Source organism: Trachurus trachurus, assembly GCF_905171665.1.
Source record: "Trachurus trachurus genome assembly, chromosome: 1".
Classification (NCBI taxonomy): Eukaryota; Metazoa; Chordata; class Actinopteri; order Carangiformes; family Carangidae; genus Trachurus; species Trachurus trachurus.
The window spans coordinates 36,120,481-36,137,252 of NC_139891.1; the positions used below are offsets into that span (position 1 = coordinate 36,120,481).

General features: G+C 43.7%; 1 protein-coding gene across 1 annotated transcript; it reads left to right on the forward strand.

Moving 5' to 3' along the window:
• Window positions 1-1,287: 1,287 nt before the first annotated feature.
• LOC310990489 (uncharacterized protein) lies at window positions 1,288-10,348 on the forward strand (the record flags this gene model as incomplete). Its single annotated transcript, XM_083977880.1, has 3 exons — window positions 1,288-2,944; window positions 4,863-4,999; window positions 8,654-10,348. 3 exons carry the CDS (start codon window positions 1,288-1,290, stop codon window positions 10,346-10,348), a joined length of 3,489 nt encoding a protein of 1,162 aa, XP_083834006.1.
• Between the last annotated feature and the right edge of the window lie 6,424 nt (window positions 10,349-16,772).

The following is a 16,772-nucleotide window of genomic DNA, read 5'->3' on the forward strand; positions in this document are numbered from 1 at the left end:
TCAGCCGCCGGATTTATCACCACCACGCCGGTTCTACGCCGAAATCAGCAGCGTACACACTTTTAGTAAATCACACGTGACACTTGGCGTACACTGATATTTACACCAGAATCTACACCAGATCCTGCGCAAGTTTGATAAATGAGGGCCATTGTGTGTACATGTGTGTGTGCGAGTGTGTTCAGCTAACATAGCTAACTGTTAGCTAGTAGGCTTGCTATGTTATAGCTTGCTAACTTAGCTACTTAGGCTAAGTGATGGACGCAGGGAACCAGAGGAGGAGAGTTTGTTTCGGTGGTTCTGGACGAGTCTCCTCGTTTTTCTCAGACGTTTGATTGACGGATGACGGATCCAATATCAGTGGTTGATGAATCGTGAGCAACTTGACGCATAATTTGTGCGATTGCATTATCCAATGTGAAAAAAACTACCCCACTTTCACCCTGGATTTACTCGAAAATAGAATTTTGGGCTACATTGTCTGATATATGAGTGATTATACTAATATTAAGACCCATAGTGGGCTTGAATTCAATTTTTTTTCTGAATACCTTTAAACTGTTTAAGCCAGAGCTTCTCAAACTTCCCCCACCACGCCCCCTACAGGTGGAAAAGCTTCACAGCCCTTCAGCCAATATTTCTATCATTAACAATGAGACCAGAATAACTGATGAAGACGGATCCATGTTGAACTTTATGGAAATAAACAGGTCAACAGGACGGCCCCGTCCCCCACATAGAGAACCACAGTCTTAAAGACACTGTGGTGTATTTTCTACCTCCTAAGTTGTTAAGTAATGTACCCTGAGGGTTCATTGTGAGACTGGATGTTATAACACAGGCTGGACATCTACTGTCAGAATGATTGAGTCTTGAGTGCATGACAGTTACAGATAAACAAACAGTTAAAGGTACATAAATACCATTGTCTGAAAAGGAGGTCCAAAGTAACTGATGATGTCAGCTACTGTACCACTCAGTGTGGCAGCTGACTCTTATTGATTAAATATTCATTCCTTATGTTTAGAGAGGTGGAGTTTTAGAAAGTATATAAGGTCAGGACTTTTGGCCAAGAGAGAGAGGTCTCGTAATTGGCTATAGAGGCTTCTCAAGGATTCGGCTTTTTGACACTAGGCTACATCTTTTTTGTAATAAACTCCTTTTTACAATCTACAAAGAAGACGTGTCAGAGTGGTCATCTTTTCATCAGCATCGACATCAAAATATACCACAACACAGAACATTATTTTAAATGAATGTTTGTTTTCTCTCCCTCAGTGTGTAGACATGTCTGCTGCCAGCAACCTGAGGTCTGAAGATCAGTTCCTGTGCTCCATCTGTCTGGATGTCTTCACTGATCCAGTCACTACACCATGTGGACACAACTTCTGTCAGAGCTGCATCACTCAGCACTGGGACGTTAGTGACAGGTGTCAGTGTCCAATGTGTAAAGAGGCTTTCTACACAAGACCTCAGATGAAGATCAACACATTCATCTCTGAGGTTGTTGCTCAGTTCAGATGTGAACTTCAACAGAAAGCCAGCAGCAGCAGCTCAGAGCAACAAGTTTCCAAACCAGGAGAAGTTCCCTGTGACGTCTGCACTGGAACCAAACTGAAGGCCCTGAAGTCCTGCCTGGTGTGTCTGACCTCCTACTGTGAGACTCACCTGGAGCCTCATCTGGCACTGTCACGTCAGAAGAGACATCAGCTGATGGAGCCTGTGGAGAACCTGGAGGACAGGATGTGTAGGAAGCACGATAAACCTCTGGAGCTGTTCTGTCAGACCGACCAGACATGTGTCTGCATGCTCTGCCCTGTTTTAGACCACAAGACTAAGGAGTTTGTTCCTCTGAGAGAAGAATATGAAGGAAAGAAGGCAGAGCTGCAGAAGACAGAGGCTGAAACTCAGCAGATGATCCAGAAGAGACGACTGAAGATTGAGGAGATGAAACAGTCAGTGAAGATCAGTAAAGCTGCTGCAGACAGAGAGAAAGCAGAAGGTGTTGAGGTCTTCACTGCTCTGAAGGAGTCTGTTGACAGAGGCCTGAAGCAGCTCATCAAGGAGATCGAAGAGAAACAGAAAAGCTCAGAGAAACAGGCTGAAGACTTCATCACAGAGCTGGAACAGGAAATCTCTGAGCTGGAGAAGAGAAGCACTGAGTTGAAGCAGCTCTCACTCTCTGAAGACCACCTCCACCTCCTCCAAAGCTTCCCATCCCTGAAAGCTGCTCCACCCACCAAGGACTGGACACAGGTCAGAGTCCGTCCACCATCATATGAGGGGACTGTGGTGAGAGCTGTGTCTCAGCTGCAGGAGACGATCCGTGGACAGAAGAAGGAGGTGAAGGAAGCTGAGATGAAGATGATCCAGCAGTTTGCAGTGGATGTGACTCTGGATCCTGATACAGCAAATCCTCATCTCATCCTGTCTGTTGATGGAAAACAAGTTCACTGTGGTGATGTGGGGAAGAAACTCCCAGACAACCCAGAGAAATTTGATAAATGTGTTAATGTCTTAGGAAAACAGAGTTTCTCTTCAGGTAGATTTTACTTTGAGGTTCAGGTTAAAGGAAAAACTGAGTGGGATGTGGGAATGGCCAGAGAGTCAATCAACAGGAAGGGAAAAATCACACTGAGTCCTCAGAATGGTTACTGGACTATATTGTTGAGAAATGGAAATGAGTACACAGCTGGTGATCACTCCTCAGTCAATCTCAATCTGAGGTCTGGTCCTGAGAAGGTGGGGGTGTTTGTGGATTATGAGGAGGGTCTGGTCTCCTTTTATGACGTAGATGCTGCAGCTCTCATCTACTCCTTCACTGGCTGCTGCTTCACTGACAAACTACACCCACTCTTCAGTCCTTATATTAATTATGGAGGTAAAAACTCTGTCCCTCTGATCATCTGTCCTGTCAATCAAACTGGGCATCTGAAAACATCTAGTTATTTGGAGAACTAATGTAAATATTTATTGTCAATACTGAACAATGTAAATCTTTTTGTTTTCTACTTAGTTAACCTTCATCAGATCATCATCACACAGTTAAGTTAAGTTTGTGATAACTGCTGTTTAATCACTTGTTACTTTAGTCAATTAGATTAGACCAGTGAAAACAGCTGAAATGTTTTACCACTGAAATGATGCAGGTGTTTATTAATGTAGCTGTTGATCACTATGACTCTTGTGAATATGAACACATCTTTATCAGAGACACAGGAACTGTTGACAAAAGTTGTATATTCATCCAGACAGATTTACCTGTGTAGAACATTATGACACGTTGAGATTGTTGTGTTTAAGAGAAATTAAAAAAAAAAAGCATAAAAAATGTAAGTAAAAGCACAATAATGAAACATAAATATCCAAATAAAACCTGATTATTCTCCTAAATCCTATTTCTCTATGTAATCATTAACTACTTAATATTAATATTTTGGATATTCATATTCACCTGCTTGTTAATCAATGACTCACATTAAAACACTGATGTTTAGATGATTAGGTGGTTTTTTTTTAGTTTAGTTTTTTTTTTTTTAATGTTTTTACTATTGTCTCTGAACTTTAACTCTTTTGCGACTCAAAAAAAACGGCAAATTTTTCCGCCGTTTCGTCCGTGAGTACGAAGGAGGAGAAGAGAGCTGGGTTTCTCCAAAAACGGAGCTCCCGCTCTAGTTTCAGAGAAAAACGCACTTTTGTGTCAAGTGGCAATCTGCTCATTTTACCGGTACTCTGCAGTGTGGCGTCTCCCAAATCATTTCTACGGCTAAATAAATATATTTGTAGGCAAGTCTGGGGGGTGTGGCAGCGTGGAGAGCAGCGGGGCGGGTCTCTGGCTGCAGCGCAGCAGCGTGACACTGCTGTGTGACTGGCCGGTGGGTGAGTGCTCTGGGGCGGGGGCTGCACCATGAAAACAGCTGTGATAACGGGCTTTCAGATCCGAGTCTCCAAATCAGAAACGTTTGTAAACAACACCGGAGAAAGTCGCCAGATTTGTCGTCGGTCGCTTTTGTCAAAAGAGGGTTTGGAAAGTCGCCAGATTCAGCAAGAAAGTCGCAACACTGTAGCCGACAGCCGCACAGCGCTGCACGCTGTCCCCAGAGCAGCATTCAAGGAGAACGATTACTCAAACAAAACCAAGATCACACAGTTTATACAAAACATTATGTTTGGATTTTAGTTTAAAACAGCTTTACATATCAGAGGACTACCATATTCACACACAGGGTACCTCAGAGTGTCTATTATCGTAATCTGTAAAAAAAACGGTTTTGACGAGTTTACTCGTCAATGGTCGTGAACGTTCGGCAGGCTGTGACGAGTTTACTCGTCAATGGTCGCGAAAGAGTTAATGCCTTAATCAGGCTTTAGTAATATTGTAATGGTCTAATAAAATGTATTTTTTATTTTTATTGAATGGTGATAAGCTTTGTATTGTGGAATTGTGAGTTAAATGTTAAATGTGTTTAACCTTTTCTTCTTTGTTTTTTCTTTGTATTTCCTCTGCATAGTTTTCACAGTGCTACACCAAAGATAATAAAACTTAAGCACCTGTACAAAACTCTCCGCCTCATTCTTTGGAACCAAGGGTCCGCTACAACAAATATTTGGGAACCATACTTGACGATAGGCTGACCCTTGACGCCCATGTTGACTCACTCTGTAAGAAGGCTCATCAGCGAATGTACTTTTACCGAAAGCCCTGTGGTTTTAATGTGGATACGACTTTAATGAGAATGTTTTATGCTTGTTTTATCAAGTCTTTATTAACTTTTAACTTCATCTGTTGGTTTCGTCTTTTAACATGTAAAAACAAGAATACAATTTTGGGAATTGTCACGGTGTGCGGTAAAATTGCACAGCCCTAAATAACCTTGCTGAGCTGCACAAGGAGAGGTCAGTGACCAAAGCCAGACTAATCCTGGCAGACCCACATCACCCCTTGCACACAGAGTTCAGGTTGCAATTCCTTCTAGACACAGGTACCTACTTCCGATGTGTAAGACCAATAGATTGAGAGATTCATTTGTCCCTGCAGTGACAGGGCTTTTAAATGACCTATGTTGAATGTTTTTTGGATGTGTTTGTTGTTTTGGGATGAATGTTTGCTACACGCAGTGAAACAAATTGACCCTAGAAGATAATAAATACTCTTGAACGTTGAACTTTGAAAATTTATCAAAAAAAAGTTTGTTTTTTTTTATTCTAGAAAAACTAGTAACATTTCTAAAAAATAAAAAAATAACAAAAAATACAATAAAAGAAAGTGGTAAAAATAATTTATTTTTTGTGATAAATTATTAAAAAATTATTTGTGTATGGACCATTTAACAATTAGACACAATTAACATAATTTTCTTTTTTGGTGTACATAAAATGCACAACATAAATAACTAAAAAACAAACGAACAGAACAATAACAATAAAAACAAAACAACAATTAAAAACAAAAATAATAATATAATAAAAAATATATAATAATAAAATATAATTAAAAAAATTCTAGAAAAAAGTGGTAAAATTTCAAGAAAAAGTTCGGGACCCCCTTGAACCCTCTCAAGGACCCCTGATGTAGAAAAACATCTCTTTAACTGTTTTTGTTCTCAGTGTTATGTTCATGTGCGCATGTTCCTGAGGTTTCTCTATAGTTCTATTCAAGTTGCAATAAAGTGTTATAAAAGAAAAAAACTAACCCAGCAACATAGAACCAAACCCTGAGATAAAAAAAAAAAAAAGAATCAGCGCCAAACACTTGACTCCTCTCACCAGTCAAGTGCAGGTAAAATCTGCTGTTAGAATCAGCACAGATACACCTAGCTGCAGTGGGAGGAGCAGAAAACTGGAAACACTGGAACCAGAGGAACGTTGAGCGTCAGCGTCCAGAAGTGAAAGTAAAGTGTGAGAGGAGGACGACTGAGCTGCAGCAGAGACGAGACAGAAAGTCAAAGTGAGTCCATCAGGTGTTTGTCAGCAACACAGCAGAGTCTCGACCAAACACTGGTGAGTACAGCTCATCATATTCACTGTGTGAGCAGCAGCTTTAACACTGAGCTTCATCTCTACTCACTCTCTTCATGTCACACTGACTCTAGTGAACTGGCTCACAACAGACCTGAGGCTGTTTGTCCACAGAGACACTATAGTCCACTTTAAACTGTCTCTGTGTCTCTGCTCAGGACTTTTACAACTCCTCACTCAGTCTCTGACCTTCACTCTCTACTTCACCTCATTTCCTGCTTTCATGCTGTCAAGTTATCACTTCCTTCTGCTGCCTTACTTTACACTTCCTGCAGCTCTTTCACAATAAAAGCCTCACACTTTTATTGTGAAGCAGCCAGAGGAAACACAGTGTCCTTGTCACTCAGCTCAGCTGTCAGAGGTTTTCTCTTTCAGTGACGCCATGAAAAGATATGATTCAAAGTGACTGTAACTGATATCATGTTAGAATAGTCGGCATATTTATTTATCTATTTATTTTATTTTCTGATTTATTTATTATCTATTAATTATCAGAATTTATTTCACTGGAAGTCTTCCGCTCTATCTAAAGACTGACAATGAGAATTCATTGAACAGTGCCTGTGTTCTTAACCATAACTCCTGCGCTTTATTTGTCTATTTGCTTGCACTTTTATATTTCAATGTTTGGTTTGTTATTGTTCTCTATCTGTCTATATTCACTATGACGTGTGTTGCTGCCTTTCTTGGTCAGGTCTCCCTTGTGAAAGAGGTCTTGAGCTCAGAGAGTCTTTTATCTGGTTAACAGATAACAGTTAATAAAATATTTTTTAAAACTGTTTAAACCAGAGCTTCTCAAACTTCCTCCACCACGCCCCCCACAGGTGGAAATGCTTCACAGCCCTTAAGCCAACATTTCTATCAGTCATTAACAATGAGACCAGAATAACTGATGAAGAAGGATCCATGTTGAACTTTAGGGAAATAAACAGGTCAACAGGACGGCCCCGCCCCCCAGGTAGAGAACCACATTGTGTAAGAATTACTCCCATCTACCGTTGCGGTTGTATATGTTACACCACTACAACACAACGACGTGGTGTGGGAAACGTTACTTTTATTTTCACGGCGGAACTGGCAAAAACACATATCAACATGTCGGGCAGTCACCGTGCGCGCTCTCTTTCTTTCTCTTTCCCAGAATGCAACACACAAAACACACTTCCTCTTTGCCCTAACCTGGCAGTATTCTGCTATTAACACACCCCTACTGCCCCCTACTGGCTACAACCTAACAGGGTGCTACATATATCGCAAGCAACTCAATTGTATTTTTCATGCTGCAGAATGTGAAATTGGGCAGACGGTAGACGGACGACAGCCGCTGCACGTAACGGCATAAACAAGCCTCTATGTAAACAAGTGGTCCGTCAGCACGAGGCAAAACGACAACGGGGGGGGGGGGGGGGTATTTGGCAAATCAGCTTATCACGCAAGAAAGTCACAACAAACAGGTTTTGCACAATGATTTGCACTTTGCACATACGTTTTAAAATGTGTGCATTGCAACACCTTCTCATCACAATCCACGCCATCTAACGTTACAACACAGATCAGCTGTTATTAAAACCCAACTCATCAATAACTGGATCGCAACATTGGACCACCGCTAACATTACACAACCGTTAACCGTTAACAATTAATCCACACTCAAACTGAAGCAACAATAATGTTAACTGTAATCAACAAGCTATTATTACAAGGTTTACAACAGATATGACAGACAACCAGCTGTGTGTGTGTGTAAGAAAGGGAGGGAGGGAGGGAGAGAGGAAAAAGTAGGTAAAACCTGCTAGCTGTTAGCTACCGTAGCTCAGGCGTTGGTCTCCCGTCAGGTAAAAGCTGCCGTTTATTCCTCAAATGAAGCTCATGTTGAGCCTCTCCGGTAGAGTTATCCATCACTGCTGTTGAATTAGCTGCTAAACTGCTGGACGCTAAAACCGAGGGGGCGTCTGTGTTTACAATTCACGAAAGCAACGTGAACGTACGTGCCGCTCAAACTTACGCCAAGTGAGGCAGCGGTAGCCTCTGCCTCACTTGGCGTACATCTAAGTCTATGGGGGGAACAAACTGCGCATAAGCAAACAGCCACATACACACCGTCTGGGCAGAAGAGGCAGAGCAGCTCTGTGCCTCTCATCTGAAATACGAGACGGCGAGTGGCTTCTACGGCCGCTGCCTGGCCGGAGGTAAACTCAGTTGAGTCGTGTTTATTAGACTATGAAAATCACCAGATGCTGACACATTTAAACCTGTGGTAAAGTTATCTGAAATAAAAAATAATAATTAAACCTTAGATTAACTAAATAATCGAATTATTCCTGACAGCCTAGCACTGCACATCCTTGCACTCAACATACATAGACATACTCACGTAGTTACAAATCAAAACAACATTACACGACATGGCAGCCAGCACCGAGCTTACCCGCTCCATGTAGATATGAATGATATGAACCGCAAATTCAGAGCTGAAAGGAACACTTCAGTTTGTTGATGGGGTGATTACTGATTAATGAAAAACAGACTTTTGAACCAAATAATCGATTTTCCTGAACAGATAACAGGAGAAGTTACACAATGTCCCTTTAAGGACACATTATTTTAAACGACTGTTTGTCTTCTCTCCCTCAGTGTGTAGACATGTCTGCTGCCAGCAACCTGAGGTCTGAAGATCAGTTCCTGTGCTCCATCTGTCTGGATGTCTTCACTGATCCAGTCACTACACCATGTGGACACAACTTCTGTCAGAGCTGCATCACTCAGCACTGGGACGTTAGTGACAGGTGTCAGTGTCCAATGTGTAAAGAGGTTTTCTACACAAAACCTCAGTTGAAGATCAACACGTTCATCTCTGAGGTTGTTGCTCAGTTCAGACGTGAAGCTCAACAGAAAACCAGCAGCAGCAGCTCAGAGCAACAAGTTTCCAAACCAGGAGAAGTTCCCTGTGACGTCTGCACTGGAACCAAACTGAAGGCCCTGAAGTCCTGCCTGGTGTGTCTGACCTCCTACTGTGAGACTCACCTGGAGCCTCATCTGACACTGTCAGGTCTGAGGAGACATCAGCTGACGGAGCCTGTGGAGAACCTGGAGGACAGGATGTGTAGGAAGCATGATAAACCTCTGGAGCTGTTCTGTCAGACCGACCAGACATGTGTCTGCATGCTCTGCTCTGTTTTAGACCACAAGACTCATGAGTTTGTTCCTCTGAGAGAAGAATATGAAGGAAAGAAGGCAGAGCTGCAGAAGACAGAGGCTGAAACTCAGCAGATGATCCAGAAGAGACGAATGAAGATTGAGGAGATGAAACAGTCAGTGGAGATCAGTAAAGATGCTGCAGACAGAGAGAAAGCAGAAGGTGTTGAGGTCTTCACTGCTCTGAAGGAGTCTGTTGACAGAGGCCTGAAGCAGCTCATCAAGGAGATCGAAGAGAAACAGAACAGCTCAGAGAAACAGGCTGAAGACTTCATCACAGAGCTGGAACAGGAAATCTCTGAGCTGGAGAAGAGAAGCACTGAGATGAAGCAGCTCTCACTCTCTGAAGACCACCTCCACCTCCTCCAAAGCTTCCCATCCCTGAAAGCTGCTCCACCCACCAAGGGCTGGACACAGGTCAGAGTCCGTCCACCATCATATGAGGAGACTGTGGTGAGAGCTGTGTCTCAGCTGGAGGAGACGCTCCATGGACAGATGGAGGAGAAGATGAAGGCTGAGGTGAAGAGGGTCCAGCAGTTTGCAGTGGATGTGACTCTGGATCCTGATACAGCAAATCCTGCACTCATCCTGTCTGATGATGGAAAACGAGTTCACTGTGGTGATGTGAAGAAGAAACTCCCAAACAACCAACAGAGATTTGATAAATGTGTCAGTGTCTTAGGAAAACAGAGTTTCTCTTCAGGCAGATTTTACTTTGAGGTTCAGGTTAAAGGAAAAACTAAGTGGACAGTGGGAGTGGCCAGAGAGTCGATTGACAGGAAGGGAGACATCAAACTGAGTCCTCAGGATGGTTACTGGATGATATGGCAGAGAAATGTAAATGAGTACAAAGCTCTTGCTGACCCCCCAGTGGATCTCAATCTGAGGTCTGGTCCTGAGAAGGTGGGCGTGTTTGTGGATTATGAGGAGGGTCTGGTCTCCTTTTATGACGTAGATGCTGCAGCTCTCATCTACTCCTTCACTGGCTGCTGCTTCACTGACAAACTACACCCTCTCCTCTCTCCCTGTCTTAATGATGGAGGTACAAACTCTGCCCCTCTGATCATCTGTCCTGTCAATCAAACTGAGCATCTGAAAACATCTAGTTCTTTGAACACCGTTGTTGATTTTTAATTCAGGGAACAAATGTAAATATTTAGTGTCTATACTAAACAATGTAAATCTTTTGGTTTTCTACTGAGTTACCCTTCATCAGATCATCATCACACAGGAAAGTTAACTTTGTGATAACTGCTGTTTAATCACTTGTTACTTTAGTTGATTAGATTAGATGAGTGTAAACAGCTAAAATGGTTTATCACCGAAATTAATCTGTAAATTAACTGAGTCTGGTTTGTGGAGTTACAAGCAGATGCAGGTGTTTATTAATGTAACTGTTGGTCACTATGACTCTTGTGAATATGAACACATCTTTAACACAGACGCTGTAACTGTTGACAAATGTTCTATATTCATCCAGACAGATTTATCTTTGTAGAACATTATAACACACTGAGATTAAGAGAAATAAAGAAAAGCATAAAAAATGTAAGTAAAAGCACAATAAAGAAACAGAAATATCCAAATTAAATCTGATTATTCTCCCAAATCCTATTTCTCTATGTAATCATTAATTACTTAATATTAATATTGTGGATGTTAACACCCACTGCACAACTGCACATTATTTAATTGGTGCCCAGTGTGAGGCAGTGTAGTGTCGGATATATTAACAGACTCTCACACAGTCATGTTGATTTAAATCATCAGTAATCTCTGTTATTAATTTCAATAAATTGATCAAAGGAAGGAAGGAAAGGAGGAAGGAAGGGAGGAATGAAGGAAGGGAGGGAGGGAGGGAGGGAGAGAGGAAAGAAAGAATGAAGGAAGGGAGGAAGTGAAGGAGGAATAATTAAAGGGAGGTAGGAAGGAAATGAGGAAGGAAGCAGTGTCAGTTATCCAATCAGAAGAAGGAACAGTTCTGACCCTGAAGCCGCATCAACTGATCCTCTACAGTCATTGGACCAATAGAGACTCAGTAGAACGACAGAATGTGGTGATGTCACAGGGGCAGTGACGTCACCTGGCCACCAGATGTCAGCTGATCACCGTCTGACACTGATCACAGAGGAGAGGGGGCAACTGGGGCTTTTATTTTGAAGTGACTTTGATTTCAGAGTTAAGTTTTAATTTCAGTATAAAAGCTCATTAAAGAGAAATACAGAAAAATACAGGCTAGGTGACTAAGACTGTCTTCTTCAACCTGTGCAGTATGGCTAAGATTAGGAATATCCTTTCCCAGAGTGATGCTGAGAAACTGGTGCATGCATTTATCACTTCTCGGCTGGACTACTGTAACTCTCTCCTGTCAGGATGTCCGGAAAACTCTCTAAAGAGTCTCCAGCTAGTCCAGAACGCCACAGCGAGGGTTTTGACAGGAGTTAGGAAGAGAGATCACATCTCTCCCACTTTAGCTTCTCTCCACTGGCTTCCTGTAGGATTTAGAATAGACTTCAAAATCCTTCTGCTGACTTATAAGGCTCTTAATGATAAAGCTCCATCCTATCTGAAAGACCTCATTATTCCTTACTGTCCTACCAGAGAGCTCCGCTCCCAGAATGCAGGTCTGTTAGTGACTCCCAGTATCTCTAAAAACAGACAGGGAGGTAGAACCTTCAGTTACCGGGCTCCTTTACTGTGGAACCAGCTCTCTCCATGGGTCAGAGAGGCAGACACTCTAACTACATTTAAGTCCAGGCTTAAGACCTTCCTCTGTGACAGAGCTTTTAGTTAGGGCTGGTTCAGGTAGCTCTGAACCATTTTATAGCTATGCTGCTATGGGCTTAGACTGCTGGGGGGACACATCTGGTTACATGGAGCCCCCCCTCCTCTCCTCTCCGCACATTTTGAACTATCATTATCATTATCTGTTGCACTTTAGTTTGGCCTTGGTGTCTGGCACTCTCTCTGTCACACTTGCCAATATAGTGTGTGTCTAAAAATTGTCGTAATTTCTTGCCTTGTACTTTAAACCTGATGAAGGAACCTTGTTCTGAAAATCTTGTTTCTTTGATAGTCAATAAATGATTCGGTTTGCAAATCTTTTTATTGTCCGCAATGGTAACATTGAGACAGAACGCTTTTTTTCCGCTCGAGTTTATACGCGCGACCAAACGCGAGATACGCGAGAAATGCGATTTATCGCTCGTTTTGACTTTGTGTAAATTCGCGTCTTCACGAGCCCGCCCATTTTCACTACAACAACAACATTTCTGCTCTCACCAACCATGGTTGAGGTCACAACGCTGCTGTAGCTGCTCTGGAAGAGTTCCAGCTGATGAGCTACAGAGACTTTAGAGTCAAAGAGGAGCAGCGCGTCGCTGTGTCGGACTGTTTGGATTTAATGAAGAAGCTGCACAGAGTCAGGTGAGCAGAAGCTCAGGACAAACACTTCGCTCCGGGACATAATGTAGCTACACCTCACATGTTCTTGTCTTTTACCTCAGGGAGATTAAAGTAGTGTCTGTTTCCACTTTCCCTCCGATCTCGGCAGCTTCCCTCTGCTATCTATGTGTGTGAGGCTAAACTGCGTGCGTGTGTGGTTTGTGTACAAACTGAACACTGCCTCTGATTGGCTTAGCATGAAACCTTACTCTGCCTCAACCAATCATCATCACTTATGCGGTTGTCTCGTCCCTCCCTCCTCCCCCCTCCCCTCACCAAAGGAGAGGAGGAAAAAACAACAACAGTTTAGCAGCTTCTGTGTCTGAGATGAGCCAAGTCGGAGGACAACGGCTTCACTGAGTAGTTTGTAACGCGCCTCATTTAATTGTCGGTAACGGTAACGGCGTGGTAACGGTGGAAATAGTAATTAGTTAGATTACTCGTTACTGAAAAAGATAACGCCGTTAGTAACGCCGTTTATTTTAACGCCGTTATTCCCATCACTGTCTATATGAATGAACGGTGCACTCACTGTGACACTGTGACAGACCACATGTCAGCTGTAGGAGAGGAACACTCAGCTGTTCTCAGCTCCACCATGACAAAGGTTGTTGTTGTTTTAAAATAAAGCTCCGGTACCGCGACACGCGGCACCGCGTGTACTCGCTACATATGAAACGGCCCCCACACGCTTTGATCAAGGCGGGGGCCAAAATCAATGAGGTGGACTGTCAACTCTGCCTGTAACTTGGCGTATCGCTGCCTCTAGCGAGTGACAGAGGTGCTAGGCACAGGCAGACCAGTGTTGCCAGATACTGTGGCAAATATCCCCCTTACTGGTTTCCTTCAAAATCGGGAGATAAACTGGAGAAATTACGGACCATTTTTTTCCCCTCTCCTGGCACGAGGCCTCCACAGCGTGAGGCCCGAGGCGGTCGCCCTGTTTGCACCCCCCTTGCGGCGGCCCTGTCTGGACCAACACTCACACCCCGGGAGGACCACCACTCACTCCCATTGAGGACCACCACTCACTCCCCTTGAGGACCACCACTCACCCCCCTTGAGGACCAACACTCACTCCCCTTGAGGACCACCACTCACTCCCCTTGAGGACCACCACTCACTACCCAGGAGGACCAACACTCACTCCCCTTGAGGACCACCTCTCACTCCCCTTGAGGATCACCAATCACTCCCCAGGAGGACCACCACTCATTCCCCTTGAGGACCACCTCTCACTCCCCAGGACGACCACCATTCACTCCCCAGGAGGACCACCACTCATTCCCCTTAAAGACCACCACCCACTCCCCAGGAGGACCAACACTCATTCCACAGGAGGACCACCACTCACTCCCCTTGAAAATCAACACTCACTCCCCAGGAGGACCACCACTCACTCCCCTTGAGGATCACCAATCACTCCCCAGGAGGACCACCACTCATTCCCCTTGAGGACCACCACTCACTCCCCTTGAGGATCACCAATCACTCCCCAGGAGGACCACCACTCATTCCCCTTGAGAACCACCACTCACTCCCCAGGACGACCACCATTCACTCCCCAGGAGGACCACCACTCACTCCCCTTGAGGATCACAAATCACTCCCCAGGAGGACCACCAATCACTCCCCAGGAGGACCACCACTCACTCCCCAGGAGGACCAACTCTCACTCCCCTTGAGGACCAACACTCACTTCCCAGGAAGACCCCCACCCACTCCCCTTTAGGACCAACACTCACTCCCCTTGAGGACCAACACTCACTCCCCTTGAGGACCAACACTCACTCCCCAGGAGGACCACCACTCACTCCCCAGGAGGACCACCACTCACTCCACAGGAGGACCACCACTCACTCCCCTTGAAAATCAACACTCACTCCCCAGGAGGACCACCACTCACTCCCCTTGAGGACCACCACTCACTCCCCTTGAGGACCACCACTCACTCCCCTTGAGGACCACCACTCACTCCCCTTGAGGACCACCACTCACCCCCCTTGAGGACCAACACTCACTCCCCTTGAGGACCAACACTCACTCCCCTTGAGGACCACCACTCACTCCCCTTGAAAATCAACACGCACTCCCCAGGAGGACCACCACTCACTCCCCTTGAGGACCAACACTCACTCCCCAGGAGGACCACCACTCACTCCACAGGAGGACCACCACTCACTCCCCTGGAAAAATCAACACTCACTCCCCAGGAGGACCACCACTCACTCTCCAGGAGGACCCAACTCCTACTGAAGTTGAATAGCCCTGGTCTAATGGCAGAGGATGTTGTTATGATGCTGTGTAAAGCCCTTTGAGACAAACTGTTTGTAAAAACTGGCTATAAAAACAAAATCGCCTTGCCTAACCCTGAGATAATAAACAATGACTGACACTAGACTCCTCCCACCTGTCAGGTGCACTTCCACCTTTGCTCCCTGTTAACCAGGTAAAATCTGCTGTTCAGCAGAAAAAACACACACACATCTAGCTGCAATGTCCAGAGGTAAAAGTAAAGTGTGAGAGGAGGACGACTGAGCTGAAGCAGAGACGGGACAGAAAGTCAAAGTGAGTCCATCAGGTGTTTGTCAGCAACACAACAGAGTCTCTACCAAACACTGGTGAGTACAGCTCATACACCACGGAACCGGGGGGGCCAGGGGGGCCATGGCCCGGGTAACTTTTGTGCTCTGATTATTTTATGAATAGCCTAAAAGCTGTAGTAAAAAGTTGTATCTGTGTTGAGCCAAGTCACCACCACCACACACCTTCACTGCTGCCGATAAAAAAAACTGTCACCGAGTGCTGCATTTTGATTTGAATTCGTGAGTCTATCAAGTGCCTTGTTTATCAATACGGCATGCGTGAGTGTCTGAGGCGTATCACGAACGACCTGACCCGAGTTATTGAATGTTTACGTTTATTTAGAAGTTTAATTGGTGCTGATTAAACTTGTAGGAATGCTGCTCTGGATCCGATTATTTCCTTATACTCTGATTATTTTAAACAGTGGCCAAACAACAGAACCATTTTATTATATTAGTCCAGGGGTTCCCAACTGTACTGTACCACTGTACTGTTTTTATGTTTTGGGACTCCGGATGGAAACTAGCACTAGCTGCTACAATCCGGCACATTTACATGTTTTTATATGTCCATTAATGTGCATTGTCCCACCCAAATAAACCAATAAAATAAATAAAAAATAAAATAAAATATATTAGACCAGGGGTTCCCAACCTTTTCCAACTCGGGGCCCACTTGAAAATCTAAACAATGTTCGCGGCCCACCTTCATCCCTACATCGACCAAATGATGCGTTCTCAGAGCTTTTTTTTATTATTATTTAATGATAAAGATTCAGGACTGAACTGAAATCAGGGGGCATTTAGGAAGCCCCACAGTCACTAAGTTACTGTAACACAGCTGATGCTGCCAGTTGGAGGAGCATCCTGACTAAATCCTGAATAACAGAGAAGGCTTCAGTTTGGGAGAGTTCACTTTCATGTTCACTGAGAGTGAGACAGTTCACAAGTCCACAGTTTGGTTTGATTTACATAGTTGTTGTTTTCCTATTTTTTAACTCTCCAGAAACACCATTCTGAATGAATAAACAAAGAATATTAATAGTTTATTTTTATTTTAATCATTTATTATTATTATTATTATTATTATTATTATTGTTATTATTATTATTATTATTATTATTATTATTATTATTATTATTATTATTATTATTATTATTATTATTATTATTATTATATTTTCATTATAAAGATGTTCATGACTCTCTGTTCAATGTTAGATTGCATTAGTTAGGACTGGGCTACCTGCAGTGAGAGGGATTAGGCAGCTGTAGCCTACATCAACATCTGTTATCTTGATAATAGGATATGGTTCTTGATGAATATTTAGCTTTTTTACTGTTAAAGTTTTAGTGCTCTGACTCACAGTTCACGTCAGCTCAGGTGATCTGCAGGTTATTGTTTCACTTCACTGCTCCGACGCTGCGCCCCGTGTGTGTGTGTGTACAGCGCTGACACACACACAACCCTGCGTCTACAGGAGCCTAGCGCATGTTCTTCACGCCGTAGACCAGTCAACATATAAGACG